Here is an 18,144-nt window from a genome sequence, read left to right as displayed (position 1 = left end):
AGTCGATATTGCTGGGATTAATTGTATCGAATGGTCGAAATGATACTGTCTAAAATCCCTAGATTAAAAAAAGCGCGAAATATTTAAAACCAAAAAATAAGTGCCGGTAGTAATAAAGTTGTTGAATTGTTAACCTACTTATTTTCTATAGTAAGTAATAACATAAAAACTTTTTAGTTACCTTTTTGGTAATTTACTTGAATATAATCATTCAGTTTCAAGAAAAATTAATTAAAAAAACTAATAATTGATAGTAGGTTTCAATTGAAATGTTTTGAATTTTTAGTTATAAGTTACTAATATCGTTAATTATAAATTAGTGTTTTTTTTAACTGAAATTGAACCTAATGTTTAATAAATTTTTAAGATTCACGGATTTAAAAAAATTGCATGCATTTTTTATTGTTGAATAATAAACTACACATACATTCAAAACACAAAAAATTTTTTTAAATAAGTAGATATCAGATATTTTTTTCCACTTTTCGGTTATTTTTTTTGAGACTACATTGGTGGAAGTATTTTTTAGAAAATTGACATGTCGATTCATAGGCGGCCAAGACCCTTACATTCACGCGGCATTGATTCACTAGGACTCTTTTTACATATGAGTGACTTTTTTAGAAAATATCAAAAATTGAAAAATAAAATTATTGAGAATTTTTTGTTTTTGACAATATTCTATAAGTTATCTTTTGCGCATTTGGGAATGAAAATAGATAAATTTTTACTTTTCTATCAAACAATGTTTGAGGTTTTTATAACAATTATATTGAAAAAATTTTAGAAAAATTTCTACATGAAGAAATTTTTTAATTTCTTTATGAAGAAATTAAAAAAAATTATAAGTCCAAATTTTTAAAAATATTTTTTTTATAATAATTGATTGGTTATAAAAATTCGAAAAATTGCCAGATAATATATCTGCTCATTTCAATATAATGATAAACTTTTAAAAAATGACTAGAAAAGTTTTTGAAATGATAACTAATATTAAAGTTTTAGCAGACAGTGTTCTTAAAAAATTATTGATATTAGTTGATAATATTAATTTTCAATTGAAAATAATATAAATTAAATCTATATATACTATATATATAAATTTAATCATCTTTATTACCACCGTACGCTAACACGAAACAACTCATCCGAATAATTTTACACACAAGATGGCGCATAGAGACAACTTCGAACGTTGATAATTTATAAATTGTATGCGTGAAAATTTGCGGAATGGAATTGAAATCTTTTTGTCCGTCTTCCGGTCACGATCTGCGCGCACGATGTATACATACACTAGTAGTTTTGTAGTATATATAATAAATATAATATTCTAGCCGTTATTGTTATTGTCAGTGTATGGGTGTACACAAAACAAAGACACTAAATACGAAACTGCTAAAGTAAAAGCGGCGTAATAAAAAATGAACGTTAACGTATAAGTAAAAATTAAAAATGGCCAACAAGTTAGTTTGAGTGGACTGACGCTGTAAGTTTATTAAAGGTATAATCTAAAATAAATTATTGATTTAATATGTAACTCACTATTTATGACAAGTTTAAGAGTATTTTATTTTTTTTATACAAGTTTATAGTGGTGTTATATTGATTTTTAATAATTATTTAAGTAATTTATATTTTGTTATGAATACCCTTTCTAATTAAACTATATTCTAGTGACGATACTTCATGGGCCCGCGCAATGTAACGGTGTGTTTATATTTTCGTTTTATATATTCACTGTCTCGTATCATACAATTTTATTATTTTTAATTATTATTCTTGTTGTCATCATAAATCACAGCATTTATAAGTTATTAATTTTTAATTGTAATCTATTTTGTTATTTTCAGATGTGGAAAAATTTTCATTCATGTCCATACATGTTTTTATACATCAATACATGTGAGAATGTTTTCACATGTACATACACTGGATATGATATGACATGCACTTAAAAATCAAATTTAAAATTTATTTTCATTAGTAATTAAGCTAAAAAAAAAAAAAAAATACGACTTGCATAAATATTAAGTTTGAAATTTTTTTGTTAATTCATTTTATTTATTTTTTTTTTAAATTATCGACTGCTTTCAACTTTTATTTTTAAAAAATGAAATGAAATTTTAATGATATTGAAATAAACAGACATTTATTCATTTTTAGGATTTTCGTTAACGAAAAAAATGTTACACTAACTAATTTATTTGTTTTAATTTTAGTTTCATAAATTTTATCATAAATTATTATTTGGAAATTGAAATTCGTTATATTGAAATACGAAATGCGATATTGAAGACTCAAAACAGTAAATTTCTTTTTGTTGATGAATTTGCAATTAAAAAATTTTTAATTAAAAAAATGAGTACAATTTAAAGTATATTGAAATCAACTTACCACTTTATTGTTTTATTTTGCAAAATCTTGACATTTCTAATTTTTTTTTCTTAATTCCAATCTGTAAATTTTTTTTTCTGGATTTTTTTTTTTAATAATTTATTTATCAAAAAAATGCTGAAAGTTCTCAGATGTCTGTTAATTTCATTACCATCAATAGAAATTAATTATTTTCATACTACCGTTGAAAATTAGTCACATATATTTTTTAAGTTTATAGAGAATAAAATATTTGAAAAAAACAAATTCGTTTTATTAGAAAGAAATTTTTTTGAAAATTTCAATCGCAAATAGCAACGGTATCAAAATTATTTTTATAAATCCAACTCATCGCACGAAATTTCGATTTTTATGAATTTATAAAGTTATTATAAATTTTATATTTAATGATTATAAAAAAAATCTAAAAAATTTTATAGAAAAAGCTTCTAAAAGTTTTCAAATGTATTGTTAATATTATTATTTTTGCAATAAGTAAATCATTTATAAATGAATGATTTCAGAAAATATTTTTAAAATTGTGAGTTGTCTGCTACAATCTTAGGAATTTTAAATCTTCTTTATAATATAAACGCGAATTTTTTCAATATATTTGAATATTTTATCAATACAAGATACTAAAGTGATCATATATAATTCTTATTTCGACTCGGATTCACAGTATTACAATTTTTTCAGGAGAAAAAAAATTCATTTTTTGAAAGTACATTAAATTCTAGCTATACATTTCTATCATTGTTACGTTTTTATTTTTTTATTTTTTTTTTTTTTTCCGTAAGTAACTGATAGACTACAAAAAGAAAGCATGTGCCTAACAAAGGAGATTTGATAACATTCAAATTTATTAGATTATAGTATTTGAAAGTCAAGATATCTAATTTATATTCTTCTTTATCAGAGTTAAAACGTTTATTTTTTCGCTAAATACTGCTAATTTTATTTTTACCTTTTCATTTATTAAAAATATGTAAAAATTTATGTCTTTTTAAAAATTATATTTTATTCAAACGTTTCAAGGAAAATTTCTTGATTCGAGTAATGACCATTAGTTTATTTTATCAATGCAATGCGTAATAACATATCATTGTATGAAAAAATCAGATTTTTATAGTTACTGTCAAATAATATTCATTTATTTTTAGTTGAAAAAAATTTTTTTTTTCACCAATATTAAATGACTAATAGATTCAATTAAATTAATCTAAAGTACCGATACTTTCAATTAGACCAATGTTATCGTGAATAATGATAATTAGATAAGATGGTTTTAGCGCCATTATTGACACTTAACACACTTTTTCTTTATTCTTTTGGAAGATTATTTGTTCAGTTTAAAGTAGTTTGCAGATATAAGTTTATTTTATTCTTTTATTTAGTTCAATATTATATTCTTCTATGAATTTCGATTTAAATGTAGATTGAGCTAAGATTTTTTTTTTTTTTTTTTTTTTTTTTTTTTAATGGTATATACATTTTTTCAATATCTATCGATTAAAAACTGTGTGATTCATCACACAGAACTTATCATCAATAATTATTTTTAGAACTTATTATTTCATTCAATTGAAATAAAAATAATTAATATAATAATAATTAATAAAAGTAATCATGACTTTTTTTTTATTTTTTCAGATAGAAATAATTTGTTTATGTGCTAACCGCTGATGTGTAAATGATATTACATCAATATGACAACATTACAAGAAGTGTCTGCTCAATTGATGAAGCCGGCGAAAGACTTAGCGGACTGGCAGTTTCCTTTATCAAAGGTTCTATTAATTTTTAATAATTTTTATAGAGTTTAGTAAATATATTAATTTTTAAAAAATTTACCGAAAATTTTTTACACAAATTAAAAAATGAATATTTGTGAAATCAAATATCTTATAAGAATTCATAATTGATTATTGATAATTTTGTTCAATGAAAGTAATAGTAATTTTTTACAGGTACTCGAGAGTTATTACACATTACTTGATCAGCAAAATAATTTAAATTTCGGTGAAGCTGCATTAGTTTTACAAAACTCAGCGAATGTTTACGTAAGACGAGTTGAAGCCTTGTATCAGGAAACAACAGCGTTACAGCAGTCTTTTTTAGACCATGAGTAAGTGTATTTTTCAAATAGATAATTAATTCATATTAAAGGGTCATTCTGGTTCCGGCGATCGAAAAAAAGCCAATATTCATGATTTTTTTACACAGAAACTATTATAGATATTAATATAAAACTAACTCAGCTCACCAAATACACTCTTGAATAACACGAAAAATATCTAAATTTATTTATTTTTTAATTTTTTTTTATAAATAAACAACAAATGAACGAAACTCCTTCAAAAGTTGGTTTTTCGCAGACGTACATGATAATAACTTGATAACGGCTCATCTAAAAATCAATGACCAAAATTATTTACGTTCAATATATAAGTAGTTATTGCATCAGCTACGGAGATTAATATTTATTGATAAATAATAAAATAGCGGACATTAAAAAAAAAAAACTGAAAAATGAGGCTTTTTTTTTTCACAGTTTTTACTCCTAACAAAATAGCAAAAATTTAACTTTTTATTTAATTGTAGCTAATGCAATAGCTACTACTATGTAAAATGTGTGGCTTAAATTTCATTAAGATTGAGTCAGTGATTCCAGAGATATCATTTACGTCAACCAGAAAAACATATTTCTGAGATGAACGCGTTTAAAGGTTATTTAATAAAAAAAAAATCTTTCCTCAAGTCAATCAGCCATGCCGGGATCATACATACTGAATTCCTTCAGGGGACCCGTTGGTCTAGAAGCTTAGAATTACATGAGTTTTTAAAATTTTTTTTTTATATCAAAATAAAAACCGAAACTTTTGGAATTTTAAAGGACTGATTTATTACAATTTGAGTAGGTATACAAAAATGATTATAAAAAAAAAAAAAAATTATTTCAAGTAATTTAAAAATGGCGCTGAAGTCAGTCCCCTAAAAAAAAAGAACCTGGGTGGCGTACGATGCTTCAGCTTTTCTATGGATCTGAAATTAAAAAAAAAAAAACGAATTTTTAATTATTAAAAATATACTTATCGCAGGAACTAGAATGAAAAAAAAAAAATTTTTTTTTTAAGAAATGGCACGTTGAAATTTTCAAAAAATTTTAACAACGCGCTATATCTTGAAAAAAAAATTTTTTTTTTCATTCTAGTTCCTGCGATAGGTATATTTTTAATAATTAAAAATTCGTTTTTTTTTTTTTTTAATTTCAGATCCATAGAAAAGCTGAAACATCGTACGCCACCCAGTACAGGTTCTTCTTTTTGAGAGGACTGACTTCAGCGCCATTTTTAAATTACTTGAAATAATTTTTTTCTTTAATAATCATTTTTGTATACTTAAATTGTCATAAAATAGTCCTTAAAAATTTCCAAAGTTTTGATTGTTATTTTGATATAAAAAAAAATTTAAATACTCGTGTAATTCTAAGCCTCTAGGCCACCGGGTCCCCTTCAGTCTTTTTGAAAATTTGATTTTCTTTCACTTGAAAATCCAAATAAACATCAAAAAATAAAATAGTTCCAGTGGTCCAATCACATAAAAATTTCAACGCAATATTTTCAAACATGCGTACGTTCGAAAAATATAAAAAAAAAATTTTTTCTTGAAAATTTCAAACCAGAATGAAACCTTAATCTTATATCCTCCGATAAATTATTTTTGTACGTAATGAAATAAATTTATCAGTATAGTAATTCAAATATCTAATCTAAACTTTTTAACTTGAATATTTCAACAAATTTTGAATAATTTAATTAATAAAAAAATACTTATTAAAAAACATCAATAGCAGGCAAAATTAAATTAATTTTTAATATTATAACAATTTAATTAGCGATTTACATGTCTTTAATGATTTTAATGAAAAAATTTTATGTAATAGGGTAAATGCACCAATTATTTACCGATTAAGGTTTTCTTTTTTTGTACTAAGCTATAAAAAAACTATTAACTTATTAAGTACAATTTGTAATGGATTTTACTAAAGTTAAATACTTAATTAATAATAATTAATAACTATTTATAATAAAAATTAACAAAATTATATTAATTTTGTTATTTAAATCTTGAAATACTAAAATCACCAATTATTGACCGAAGAAACCCAATAAATGACCAAGCGTTCTCCAATTAATTGACCGCTGAAATAATTATAAGTAATTTTGTAAACTACATGTATGTAATTAAATTTATTCAGTACTTTTGAAGTATTAACAACATCTTTAACAAAACTAAATTTCCAATATAATTTTAAATCGTACTTTTTTTTATAAAATAATATAAGTAATAGCAATAATTAACATAAAGTCACATTTCTTTAGGTCACAAATAATCACAAATTCATTTTGATGACGATAATTCTTCTGATTCACTTGAAATTTTTTTATTCTTCTTCTTTTTTTCAATTAAAGCTTTTTTACTAGCTTGTAACTTTTTTTTTTTTTTTTTAATTGCTTAGCAATTTTTTTTTCTAATAATTCGTTCATTGATATAACCGTTCACTAAAAAAATTAGAACAAAATAAAATTTAATAATCAAAAAAGATTTTAAGTATTATTTTAATTATAAATATACATTTTATAATCACTATTTTTATATTTACAAAACATTGAATGACTAAAGTACTTTAAACACTTGACAGATTCAATTTTGAGGTTAAGAAGTTTGTATTATAAATATACGGTCATTAATTGGATTGTGATAAAATCAGAGGATCTAATAAATGACCGAATGAATTTTTTACTGGCTTCTGACGGATCCAATAGTTGACCGGTCTTAAAATAATATTAAAACTGATAATTTTACTGTATTTTTCCATAAAAGTTGGAATCTGATCTTTAATTAACATAATAAAACTAAAATATTTTATATTATGTCAATTAATATCACTAAATTAATAATGAAATGCACTCACTCTCTAATTGTACGCTAGTTATTTTTGACCGGTTTATGGCCGATCGTGTTGTAAACAAACATAAAATATTTTTTTTAAAGCTGTAATCACTGCGCAATAAATTGCGTAATTTTTTATTATGATGATTAAATGTCATATTTTTTTGTTTTAATACTTTAAGAAAAAAAAAACACTCTTGTAAAATATTAATTAATTAACTTTTATATACATCGGTCAACTAATTGGTGACCGGTCAACAACTGGTGCATTTACCCTATAAACTTTGAAAGCAAGATTAACAATAATTTCTAAGTGTTAAGTGTTTAACATCAATGTCTAATTAATAAAACATAATTAAACTTTCAGACACGAAGTTGAATCTGAAAAAGCCACAGCAAAATCCATTCGGCGATCCCGGAAAACGCAGGTTGACTTTAAAAACTTTGACTTGTTAAATCTATCATCCGAAACATTAAAAAACTCAACCCAAAAATCGATGTCGTCAAAATCCCAAAAGATAAAATTAATAAACCAGCGTTATCCCCAATTAGAAGACATCACCCGTAAAGCATTCACGGACGAAATAATCGACATAAATGGGGAAGCGATCGGTAAAAAATATGATTTTCGTTGCAATCAACAACTGTCAACATCACGGATGCTAATTGACGCAATAACACCACTAGATTTCACAAACAGCATCCTTCAATTTGATATAAATTTATCTGATGATCATAGTCCTGAAAATCCTGAAGCTGGAGATTTGATCACTGAAAATACGGAAACAGATGCTAATACTGATAATGTAGAAACGGATTTTAATTTTGAAAACTTTGATTCATGTTCTGACTATGAAACGCATGCTAATGGAATGTTGAGTCCAACGATTGAATCGGCTTATGGATCAACGACATCCAATTCAAATCCAAACACACCTAGTTCGCGTATTAATTCGGATTTTTCAGTACCAATCAGCGATTCAAGTCGTCGTGATTCCACTGATGAACGATTGTTATCATCAGATACAGATGCGCCCACAGAATGTGATACAAGTAATGAACTTATCGATGAATCTGATAATGGGGCACATGATTCTTTGCCTTTGTCTTTTGATTCTGGTCATGAAAATCAAGAATCAGTTGAAAAAAGTCTAGAATTAGAATCTGAGTCTAATGTAAATACTTCTTCAGTAACGGTAGAACCTGAAAGCAATCAATCTCAAGTACAAAATCTTTGTGATAGTAACCAAAATCCTGAAAAAATTCCTAGAACCCGTGACTCTATTGAAACAGATGCTGGTTATACATCTGGTGATCCTGATGATTGTCAACAGTTATTTTTACCAATTAAAAGGTTACGCAGTTCAACTGATTCCGTAACAGATATCCTAGAAACTAATGATAATAATATTAATATTAATACTAGCATACTCGATCCGATACCATTCGAATCTGGTGTTCCAGACAAATTACCACGTTTGAGACGTGAATTCAAATTACCTTGTCATGCTGCTTTACTAAAAGGATCCAAAAAACCAAGGAAGCGTAAACTAACGATTAATGAAAGAAAAAAGAACCAATTAAAGTCGTTCTTGACCAGCGACAATGAAAGTTTGAATAGTAAGAGACTAAAAAAATTGGTCGCTGAGAATGAAGAAGAAATAAAGCTTTTAGTTAGTCAGCAGAAAGAACTCGTGGAAGAAACTGAACGTGTTAATTATTGTCCTGTGATGGTTAATGGTGAATTAATAGGTTATGAGTCTAGGTTGCTGGATGAAGATTCTAACTGTGATGTTGGTATGGGAATAGAAAACAATGGAGAATTTAATGCTGATACTATAATTGACTGTCGGAACAAATTGTTTACTAGTTACTCAGACGGTTTCTACTCATCTCCGCGGTCACTTGATGACTTTTCCGATCTTGAAAATACAGCTGATTTTTCGGTAATGGGAAGAATACAGGAAGATGATTTCGAGACTGTTGGTCAGGGTTTAGTTGAGAGAATTGAACGAAAGATGAAAGAGCTGAGGAAGGAATTTGATGGAAAAAATGAACATGAAGAGTCTGCCAAATGGCTGGAGACTATAGAGGCGTTGAAAGTTGCTGCTAATAGACCAAGTTTTCACGTCGGTGAATATGAAAAGAGGATCTTGGAGAGCTTGAAAATGAAGGAGACGCATCAGGTGGAATTTCATGAAATTGCTGAGAATGAGGAAGAACCAGGAAATATTGCGCGACTATTTGTCGCTTCTTTACATTTGGTAAGATTTTTTTTTAATTTTATTAATTGAATAGTTTATTTAGTCAAAAAAAGTTTCAGTTGATGAAATATCTAATTATTAAAATTTGAATTGTATGATTCTTAATGTTTCCAAAGTTACAATATAATTTTACATAAGGTAAAATCCCTAATTATTGAGACTAAGAAACATGGCTAGGATCACAATTTTTTTATTTATATTTAGGATTAAGATTAAACTTTTTTTTCAACAATGCATTAATCAGTTTTTGACTGAAAAATTTATTTTTTTAATAGTAATTTCTCTAATTTAATTATTTATTTCAACTAATAATACTACCAGATGAAGCCAATCGCTCAGATATAGCAATTATTGACAGCCTGACAAAAATCAACTGATTATTTACATCCATGATAATTCGATAATTAAAAATGAATATTCCTTTATTGCTTGTTACTCAAATTCTTCTTTATTATTATCTATATAATTAAGAGAATGATAAAAATTTTGTCTCCGGAGTATTTATATGACAAAATAAGTTTTTTAAATTAAATTTAGTATCATTGGTAAGGTCTAGACTTGAATTAGTGCCTTTTCAATTAAATGTTTCATATGCTTTTCAGCAATTGTTAATTTATTGTAATAAGTTTTCAAAGTAGTACTAAATAGATTCGAATTTCGCGATAAACAAAATTTGTTTATTTATTTATTTTGTTTTGTACATGGCCATGTGGTTACATGTCAAAAATTAATTTATACAATTAAAAAACTCAGAGAAATTCTGTAACGGATACCTTTGTCGTGAATTGGGTTTGATATCTTTTCAGCGATAGTCATTTATGATTTAAATAATTGAGAGAGTAAGAAAAATTTTGTGACGTGTACATTATTATTTTTAAAGGAATTTTTATAGTTAAATTTAGTATCATCAGAAAGGTCTTGACAAGAATTAGTGCCTTTTCACGGTTTTATATATTTTTTAGTGATAGTCAAATTTTTTGTGTTTGAGTTTTTGGAGGAGTTTTTAATAGTTTATTGGTTCTATAAATTTTTTCCGTGACAATCTATCCATTAAATTATTTGTAATTAATCCTGTAATAGTATTATTATTTTTTTAATTCATTTAAAAAGTACCCAAACTATGTATAGTGTAATTAGAAATATCAAAAAATCATTAAGCCAAAGTTTTCATATTCATAATCAGTAAATCTCGGCTGTCTCGTAGTGACTGCAAATTGCTAGTATTCTTTATTTTGAAATTACTAAGTATTGAATTAATGTATATATTTAATAATGTTGATTTTTCATACTTTATTAGAATAGATTAAAAAAATAATTAAAAATAATTTTTTCAAAAGAGTGCTTGTTCCCATAAGAAATTTTTGCTCACTTCACAATATAGACTCAAGGAAACTTAATTTTTTTTCATTTTTATTAATAAATATTTTATATTTTTTTAAATTGTTAAATAAATCTTGGACTAAAATAGGATATCAATAATTGAAGTTTTTATCGGACTAATATTCATCTAATCTATTTATTAATTTTAAATTGAGGAATCTAATAATTCATACTTTTTTTATTCTTTGCAGGCAAATACTTACAATGTAGAAATCAACGTCAACAACATTAATAGTGAAGTTAATTTAACATTACTCGATAGCAATATCTCGGAAACGAGTTGAAGTTGAAAAATTACATTGTTAAACATTACCAAAAAGTGTTCGGAACGATTACCGTTCATCAAATCATCAAAATATTCGTTAAAAAATTATTCAAAAAATTTTAAGTATTCCAGGTGACAAAAAAAAATTTTATTATTTATATGACTAGTTTAAAAGAAAAAATATTACAAAAATATATTGATATTTTTCTACAGAGTGTTGTAGTTAAGATAAAAATAAAATTGCATAAAAAATGTTTAAAATAAATCATAAAATGATATATTTTAATTATTAGTTTTAAAGTTAACTATTTGTTTGATTTTATTTTTTTTAAAGAGTAATATATAACAATGTTTTGTTTTAAATTAAATATTTTTCAGTCATGTTTAAGAAAAATAATTTTTAATTGTATCATCACAATTTTATGGAAAAAAAAATTATTTTATTTGTATGTATGACGATATTTAAGTTCATTAATAATATGTTTGTTTGTTTTCATATAAAAAAAATTCCATTAATTATATATTAGGGTAGTATCTCCGTTCCTTAGATTTTATGGTTCTTACACTCACCAATTTTTACTTATGTCTCCGAATAATTTACTTATTTTTTAATATTTTTCCAACAAGTCGGAAGACAATGAATGTTTTTTTTTCTTAAAAAACTATTTTTAATAAATTCGATTAAATTTTATTAAATAGTAGATTTACAGAGGTACTATCTTGATTGGTTTTATTTTTTTACATGTAAATAATTTTAAATTATAGTAATTTATATTAATAGTTTATTAAATAAAACATTTGTTTACATTGCATAAAATTGTTTTTTTTACATATAATAAATTTTTAATAAACCGATTCTTAAATTATCATTAAGGTAGTACCCTCGCCAAAGTCGTTTTCTTAGGATTTTTTTTTAATTTTGGCAGATTAATGTTCATATAATTCTGCGTCGATTGGCGCAATTTGAGAATTTTTGACCATCTAGTTTCCGAGATATTTAATTTCAAAGTTTGAGTTTTGAACGCTCTTATACATTACGGTATACGGGATATCGAAAAATTTACCTACAAAAATTTTTATATCTCAGAAACTTTTCTTAGGATCTTTTTAAAAAACTAGAGTAACGTTAACTAACAACTAAACAATTAAAAAAAAAAAATTCATTGATAATTACTACACAGTTTCAGAGATATTTATTAATAAGTAATGAAAAATTTACCAGACTTTAGCCGAGGAGGGGATACGTTAATAAAGCTGTGGCAACAGCGCAAGTTTTGTGAGTCGCGAAAGAAGTATGAGACGCGCATGCGCTGACAAATTTGAAAAGTTTAATTTACGTTAGGTGTAATATTATAGTTATTAATTTTATTTATTTAAAAAAAAAAAACTATGATTATTTTATGAAAGTAAGTATTTTTTTATGATACTAAAGTTAGCCGACATTTTAATTTTTTCGATTTTTTTAAATAATTAAATTAGAAAAAAAAAATTTTTTTATATTGCATTTACAGTTTTTGAAGTTTTTTTCAAGTGAAATTTTTTTTTTTTATTTTTTTGTAATCATTTTTTCAATAAAAAAAAATTCTAAAAATTTTTAAATATCGGCTGAATTAATTTTCATTTTTTTTTTTTTTTATATTTATTAAAAATTCAAAAAGTTAACAATTTTAATATAATATATATTAATCTTTCATAAGTTATAAAAATAATAGTCAGATGAAATAATAAAAAATACTTAAATTTAAAATCAGTTAATACTGATAATAACATACAGTTAATACATCAACACAAAAATTTAATTACTTATTTTTCTGAAAAAACAAAACAATATTGTCAATTATTTTTTTTCTATTTGTTATTTGTATAGTTATTTGCATATGTGCTAGAGATTTCTGTCGTTTTTCAAGAACTTTTTTTATGAATCGTCTTTTATAAGTCGATTTTTCAGACATTGTTATTATATTTCCGAATAAATGTATGTATATAAATCCGAACAAAAACAGTTTCACTGTAAAAAAGTCGCGCCAAGTCCACGTTCATAAGACTATTAGGAAAAAAAAAATTTTTTTTTTCTTTACAAAAACATACAAAATAAAAAAATTAAAAAATCTAAGTAACCGATATGATTGTTTATGATTTTCGGAAATTAAAAAAAATTTTATTGTAAATTTAAAAATTAAAAAAAAAATTTTAGAACATTAGCTGGTGTGCGTCATTGTGTATTTCAATTTTTTAAAGTCCTAGTAAATAGATTTTACGAATTTCATTAAAAGTAAAATATTTTGCAACCACACACACTAAATACGTTCTAAAATTTTTTATTTTTAAATTTACAATAAAATTTTTTAATTTCCGAATCATAAACAATCATATCGGTTACTTAGATTTTTTAATTTTTTTATTTTGTATCTTTTTGTAAAGAAAAAAAAATTTTTCCTAATGGTCTTATGAACGTGGACTTGGCGCGACTTTTTACAGTGAAACTTGTTTTGTTCGGTATGATGAATAGCACTGCCAGTGCACATCCTTGTCTCACTCCCTGGTTTACTTCAAATTCTTTTGTTTTCGCTCCATTTATTGTCACTTCGCATGTTGTTTTGCCATATCTTTCCTTTATCATTTTATACATTTTACCTCCAATAAAAATTTTTAGAACGTATTTGGTGTGCGTGGTTGCAAAATATTTTACTTTTAATGAAATTCGTAAAATCTATTTACTAGGACTTTAAAAAAATTGAAATACATAATGACGCACACCAAGTACGTTCTAAAATTTTTTTTTTTATTTTTAAATTTACAATAAAATTTTTTTTAATTTCCGAAAATCATAAACAATCATATCGGTTACTTGGATTTTTTAATTTTTTTATTTTGTATGTTTTTGTAAAGAAAAAAAAAATTTTTTTTTTCCTAATAGTCTTATGAACGTGGACTTGACGCGACTTTTTTACAGTGAAACTGTTTTTGTTCGGATTTTAGTATTTTTTGTAATTATAATGAAAATTTACAATTGATAACAACTTAAATCTCGTGTTGACTGCATTTTTTACTGCAAACTATCCCCTTGAAGCTACAGTTTATGTAGATGTAATTCCAGTGCACCCTGGCGGCCGTAAATGTAAGCTGTGAATTACTTTTTTTAACTGTAGTTGCATATCTATAAGGAGGATTACTACACATTTTTATTTTATCTAGTCTGTGGCGCTGACCTTTCTCCATCAAAAAAAAGTCAGGATCGAAATTTGTGAGCGAGCTATAGTATGTGCTGATAAAATTTAATAATTTCAAGTAAATAAATTGTTATAAGTGAATATAATTAATTAATACGGTGAAATAAATTATGAATTACTGTTATGATAAACAAATTGGGTAAAAAAAGTACCGTAGAATTAAATAAAATTTCGCAGCCTCAAAAAACCGTTCTGCTTACAGTAAACATAGTCGGTAGTCTGGCGCTCCGTTTACAACGGATTTGAACGGAACTTGGCGCCAGATTCTACCGAATCTGTGAATAAATAAATAAACGCATGTATCAAAACAGAGGTTAGTCTACAGCTAGTCCAAAACACTACAGTATAACCACTATAAATTATCTTAACGCTCACGCAGTGTTGCCAGACTTTTCAAACGATCAGTTTCTCGTTCGTGATTGGCTGAAATAAGTACATAAACAGCAAAAAGTTTTAGGCTTGTCAATAATGACTATCCGGTATGTGTACCGTACACTTTAGCATAAACTTTTGACGACGAAAGTCGCGAGGGTAATACCTTAAAGAATAATTATTGTGCTGAGAATTTATTTATGAAATGTTATGTAATAATAATTTTTCATAATTTACTTTGTAGTTAAAAAAAAAAAAAATTTTTAAAAGTGCATATTCACGCCTTAACATTGTCATGTCTCATTCAGTTATAAATACTTTCTTTTTTAAGCTGAAGAATTGATTTGTGATTGCCATGAAGCGGGAATAAGTTCATCGAGGCGACGATCAAGAAAATGAAGACAAGTTGATAATTGAGTTGCCGCATCTTCAACAGATTTAACATGATTATCGTTTAAATTTGGTAATGCTGTTTCCGCTAGTTTTACTCTTTTTTCTAAATCTTTAAATTTAGCTTGTAATGCATCGATGTAGCTTGGTAAAATTGTACGTGTTTCAACTGGGCCTAAAATTAGATTTTTATTATTATTAATAATAATAAATTTATTTCATCAAGATAAAAAATGATGGCTCATGATAAACATTATTACATCTCATAATTTAAGACAAGTCAATATTTTGTAATTAAATAATTCTTACAGTTTTAAGTGAGTAGTCTCTTTTTTGTTTGATATAAAATTACACTCATAGAAAAAAAAATTTCTAATAATAATAATAATAATAATAATAATAAAATAGCAATGTGATTGTTTTAAAATAATTATTTAAATACGGAAAAAGTCAAGTTCTGATCACAATAATCAAATATTAGTTAGACATTGAATCATAAATATTATTGTTGTTAATGTCTATGTAAAATTCATAATATTTTATTTAACTTTATTAAAAAGAAATTTATGATATAGAAAAAATATTTTTTTTCAATTCGATTTGAAAATGTTAATAAAATTTATCGAAACAATTTTAGTGATTTCTAATACTTTCTTTGCATTTTACAACTAAAAACAATTTACGAAAAATTTCAAACGTCAACTTATTAAATTTTTATGGTTTTTACCGAAATTAAGTTTTTCAAATGGAGAAATAAAAATTTTTGATAAATATTTTTTTTTTTTTTTACTATTTTATATTTGAATTTGAAAAAAAAAAAAGTGATACTTTAAAAAAATCTAATATTATTATAAGATTTTATGACCAAGAATAATGACAAATTATACTCTTCTAGTTCTTCAAAAATTACTTTAAATATAACCAGGTGTGATATTTATATATATGAGTCAGAATTTTTTTCATAAACGGTATATATTAAAGCAACTTACAATATTGATGAACTTCAACCACGTCAATAATAAATGGTCTGAAAAATAAAATGAAAGTCAATATTATAAAAAAATTTTGATTTTTCTATTTATGGATATTGCAGGTAAGTAATGAAATTTTAAATTTATCACATAATCAAATTGATCAGTCTAAAATTTTCCCACTACATTTTTAATCAATTTTCCGAATTTTTTAAACAATTTCAACGTCTGCAACTCTGATTATAATTAATAGGTGGTACCTTTCTGGCGATGATCCATTCAGTAAAGTTGACAAAGGTATGAGATTATTGTCAAATCGTCGAATTTTAAATACTCTTGAACCATCATCATCGACATCAATAGATCTACAGATCAATGATTTTAATTCATCGGAAATCATGTCATGACTTAGTGTCAATTTTTGTAAACTTGTTTGGAGTTTTGCGGTATCAGATTCTATAAAATTAATAATTAATAGATAAAATATTGGAGTATTACAATATAGTTACAATATATATATATATATATATATATATATATATATATATATATATATATATATATATATATATATTACAAAAATAGTTTTTATTCTGGTTATAATTTTTTGCTTATCTTTTTTTAATTTTAACCAATTATTTCTATTTTATTCTTGGTATATTATTATTATTATTATTATTATTATTATATACATTAATTATTAGCTTAGAAAGAATTTTTTGAGCAGAATTTTGAAATAAATATCTCTTTAGTTTTTTATATCGATTTTATCAAGGAAATAATAAAATATAATTTTACCAATAAATAATTACCTAATTTATCGTATCTTCGTATTAAAACCCATGTATTAATTTCTTTCATACCCATTTTAGAATAAATTTAAAAAAAATTTTTGTATTTATAAACAATGAACTATGATATATATCAAAACAACTTGACAATTAGAGTGGGAATGAGAATAAGAGGCAAGAGGTGCATAATAATTGAAAGATCAATATAAATTCAAACGAGTAAGAGACGTTACTTCGGGTATCTTCGACTCTCGACTGTAATTTTAAGTAATATCTCGAATATAATATAGAAAATTTTAAACTTGTTTGTCTAAAAAAATCGCTGAGGTCATAAGCCTTAATAATTTTAAAAGTGGGTTGAGTAAAGAGAAACACTGATTTCAATATCATATTTAGTAACAGAAAATACTTGATTACATTATTTAACAGTAAATACCAAGTCTGAAGCTGATAGCAGGGATAAAACATTAAAAATTATCTATTTAATTTATTTTAAAATTCCTATCTCAGTTTATACATTATCAAAAATGGAAATTAATTAAAAAAAATACTTAGTAGTTGAAAAAGAAAAGAAAGATACTGATCTAATTATTTTTACGAACTGTAACATCAATGTTTTGTAAATGTGTAATTTTTAATTTTTACTTAATTTTATTTACTGCTACAAAAAATTATTAAAAAATCAATACTCTTCTTTATACTTAAAATTTAACTGTAAATTGTCCGGTTTTTTTTTTTTTTTTTTTTTTTTTTTCCCCGGTATGATATAGGTATGTGTTATTTTCTCTTGTCGGTTTTTTTATTCTCTGTGAGAAATTTATTAAGAGATATTTTAGTTAATAAAATTTTTTTTTTCGAAATGAAAAAAAGTCAGTGTTCTGAGTTTGAAAAAATTTTTTACATACTTGGTAAAACTTGGTTAAAAAAAGAAAAAGTATTCAATGTTTCTTTTTTTGACCAATTTTTTGGATGCTAACAAAATATCAAGAAACATCTGTTTAATAAAATGGGTGGTACAAATTCTTTTTCGTTATTTTGATAAAATTTAGAAGAACGTCTAAAATTTATCGTCTCTAGATTAGAATATCTTTTCAATTAGAATTTGGTCAAGATTTTGTTTATTAGCAATGTGTCCGAAAATAATAGAAA

The 18,144-nt window shown here is 24.6% G+C and overlaps 2 protein-coding genes across 5 annotated transcripts; one reads left to right on the top strand and one right to left on the bottom strand.

The window, feature by feature from the left end:
- The first annotated feature begins 1,260 nt into the window (after positions 1-1,260).
- On the top strand, positions 1,261-11,351 carry LOC123262424. 4 transcript variants are annotated; one of them, XM_044724625.1, is made up of 6 exons: positions 1,261-1,504; positions 1,678-1,710; positions 4,030-4,166; positions 4,347-4,504; positions 7,700-9,596; positions 11,168-11,351. In XM_044724625.1, the coding sequence occupies exons 3-6, from the start codon at positions 4,086-4,088 to the stop codon at positions 11,258-11,260; spliced, it is 2,229 nt and encodes a 742-aa protein (XP_044580560.1). In that variant the 5' UTR covers positions 1,261-1,504; positions 1,678-1,710; positions 4,030-4,085; the 3' UTR covers positions 11,261-11,351. The 4 variants fall into 4 exon arrangements, with proteins under 4 accessions (XP_044580560.1, XP_044580558.1, XP_044580556.1 ...); XM_044724623.1 differs by lacking the exon at positions 1,678-1,710 and having other exon boundaries at positions 1,261-1,489; XM_044724621.1 differs by lacking the exon at positions 1,678-1,710.
- A 3,705-nt stretch (positions 11,352-15,056) lies between these two features.
- Positions 15,057-17,179, bottom strand: LOC123262500. Its single transcript, XM_044724745.1, has 4 exons — positions 17,017-17,179; positions 16,465-16,660; positions 16,223-16,260; positions 15,057-15,408 (listed from the first exon to the last, which is right to left on the bottom strand). Exons 1-4 carry the CDS (start codon positions 17,069-17,071, stop codon positions 15,170-15,172), a joined length of 528 nt encoding a protein of 175 aa, XP_044580680.1. The 5' UTR covers positions 17,072-17,179; the 3' UTR covers positions 15,057-15,169.
- Positions 17,180-18,144: the final 965 nt, after the last annotated feature.

The sequence above is a fragment of the Cotesia glomerata genome, linkage group LG4, assembly GCF_020080835.1.
Source record: "Cotesia glomerata isolate CgM1 linkage group LG4, MPM_Cglom_v2.3, whole genome shotgun sequence".
Taxonomy (NCBI): Eukaryota; Metazoa; Arthropoda; class Insecta; order Hymenoptera; family Braconidae; genus Cotesia; species Cotesia glomerata.
The sequence above is the reverse complement of the archived record's forward strand: the minus strand, read 5'-3'. Positions and strand labels throughout refer to the sequence as shown.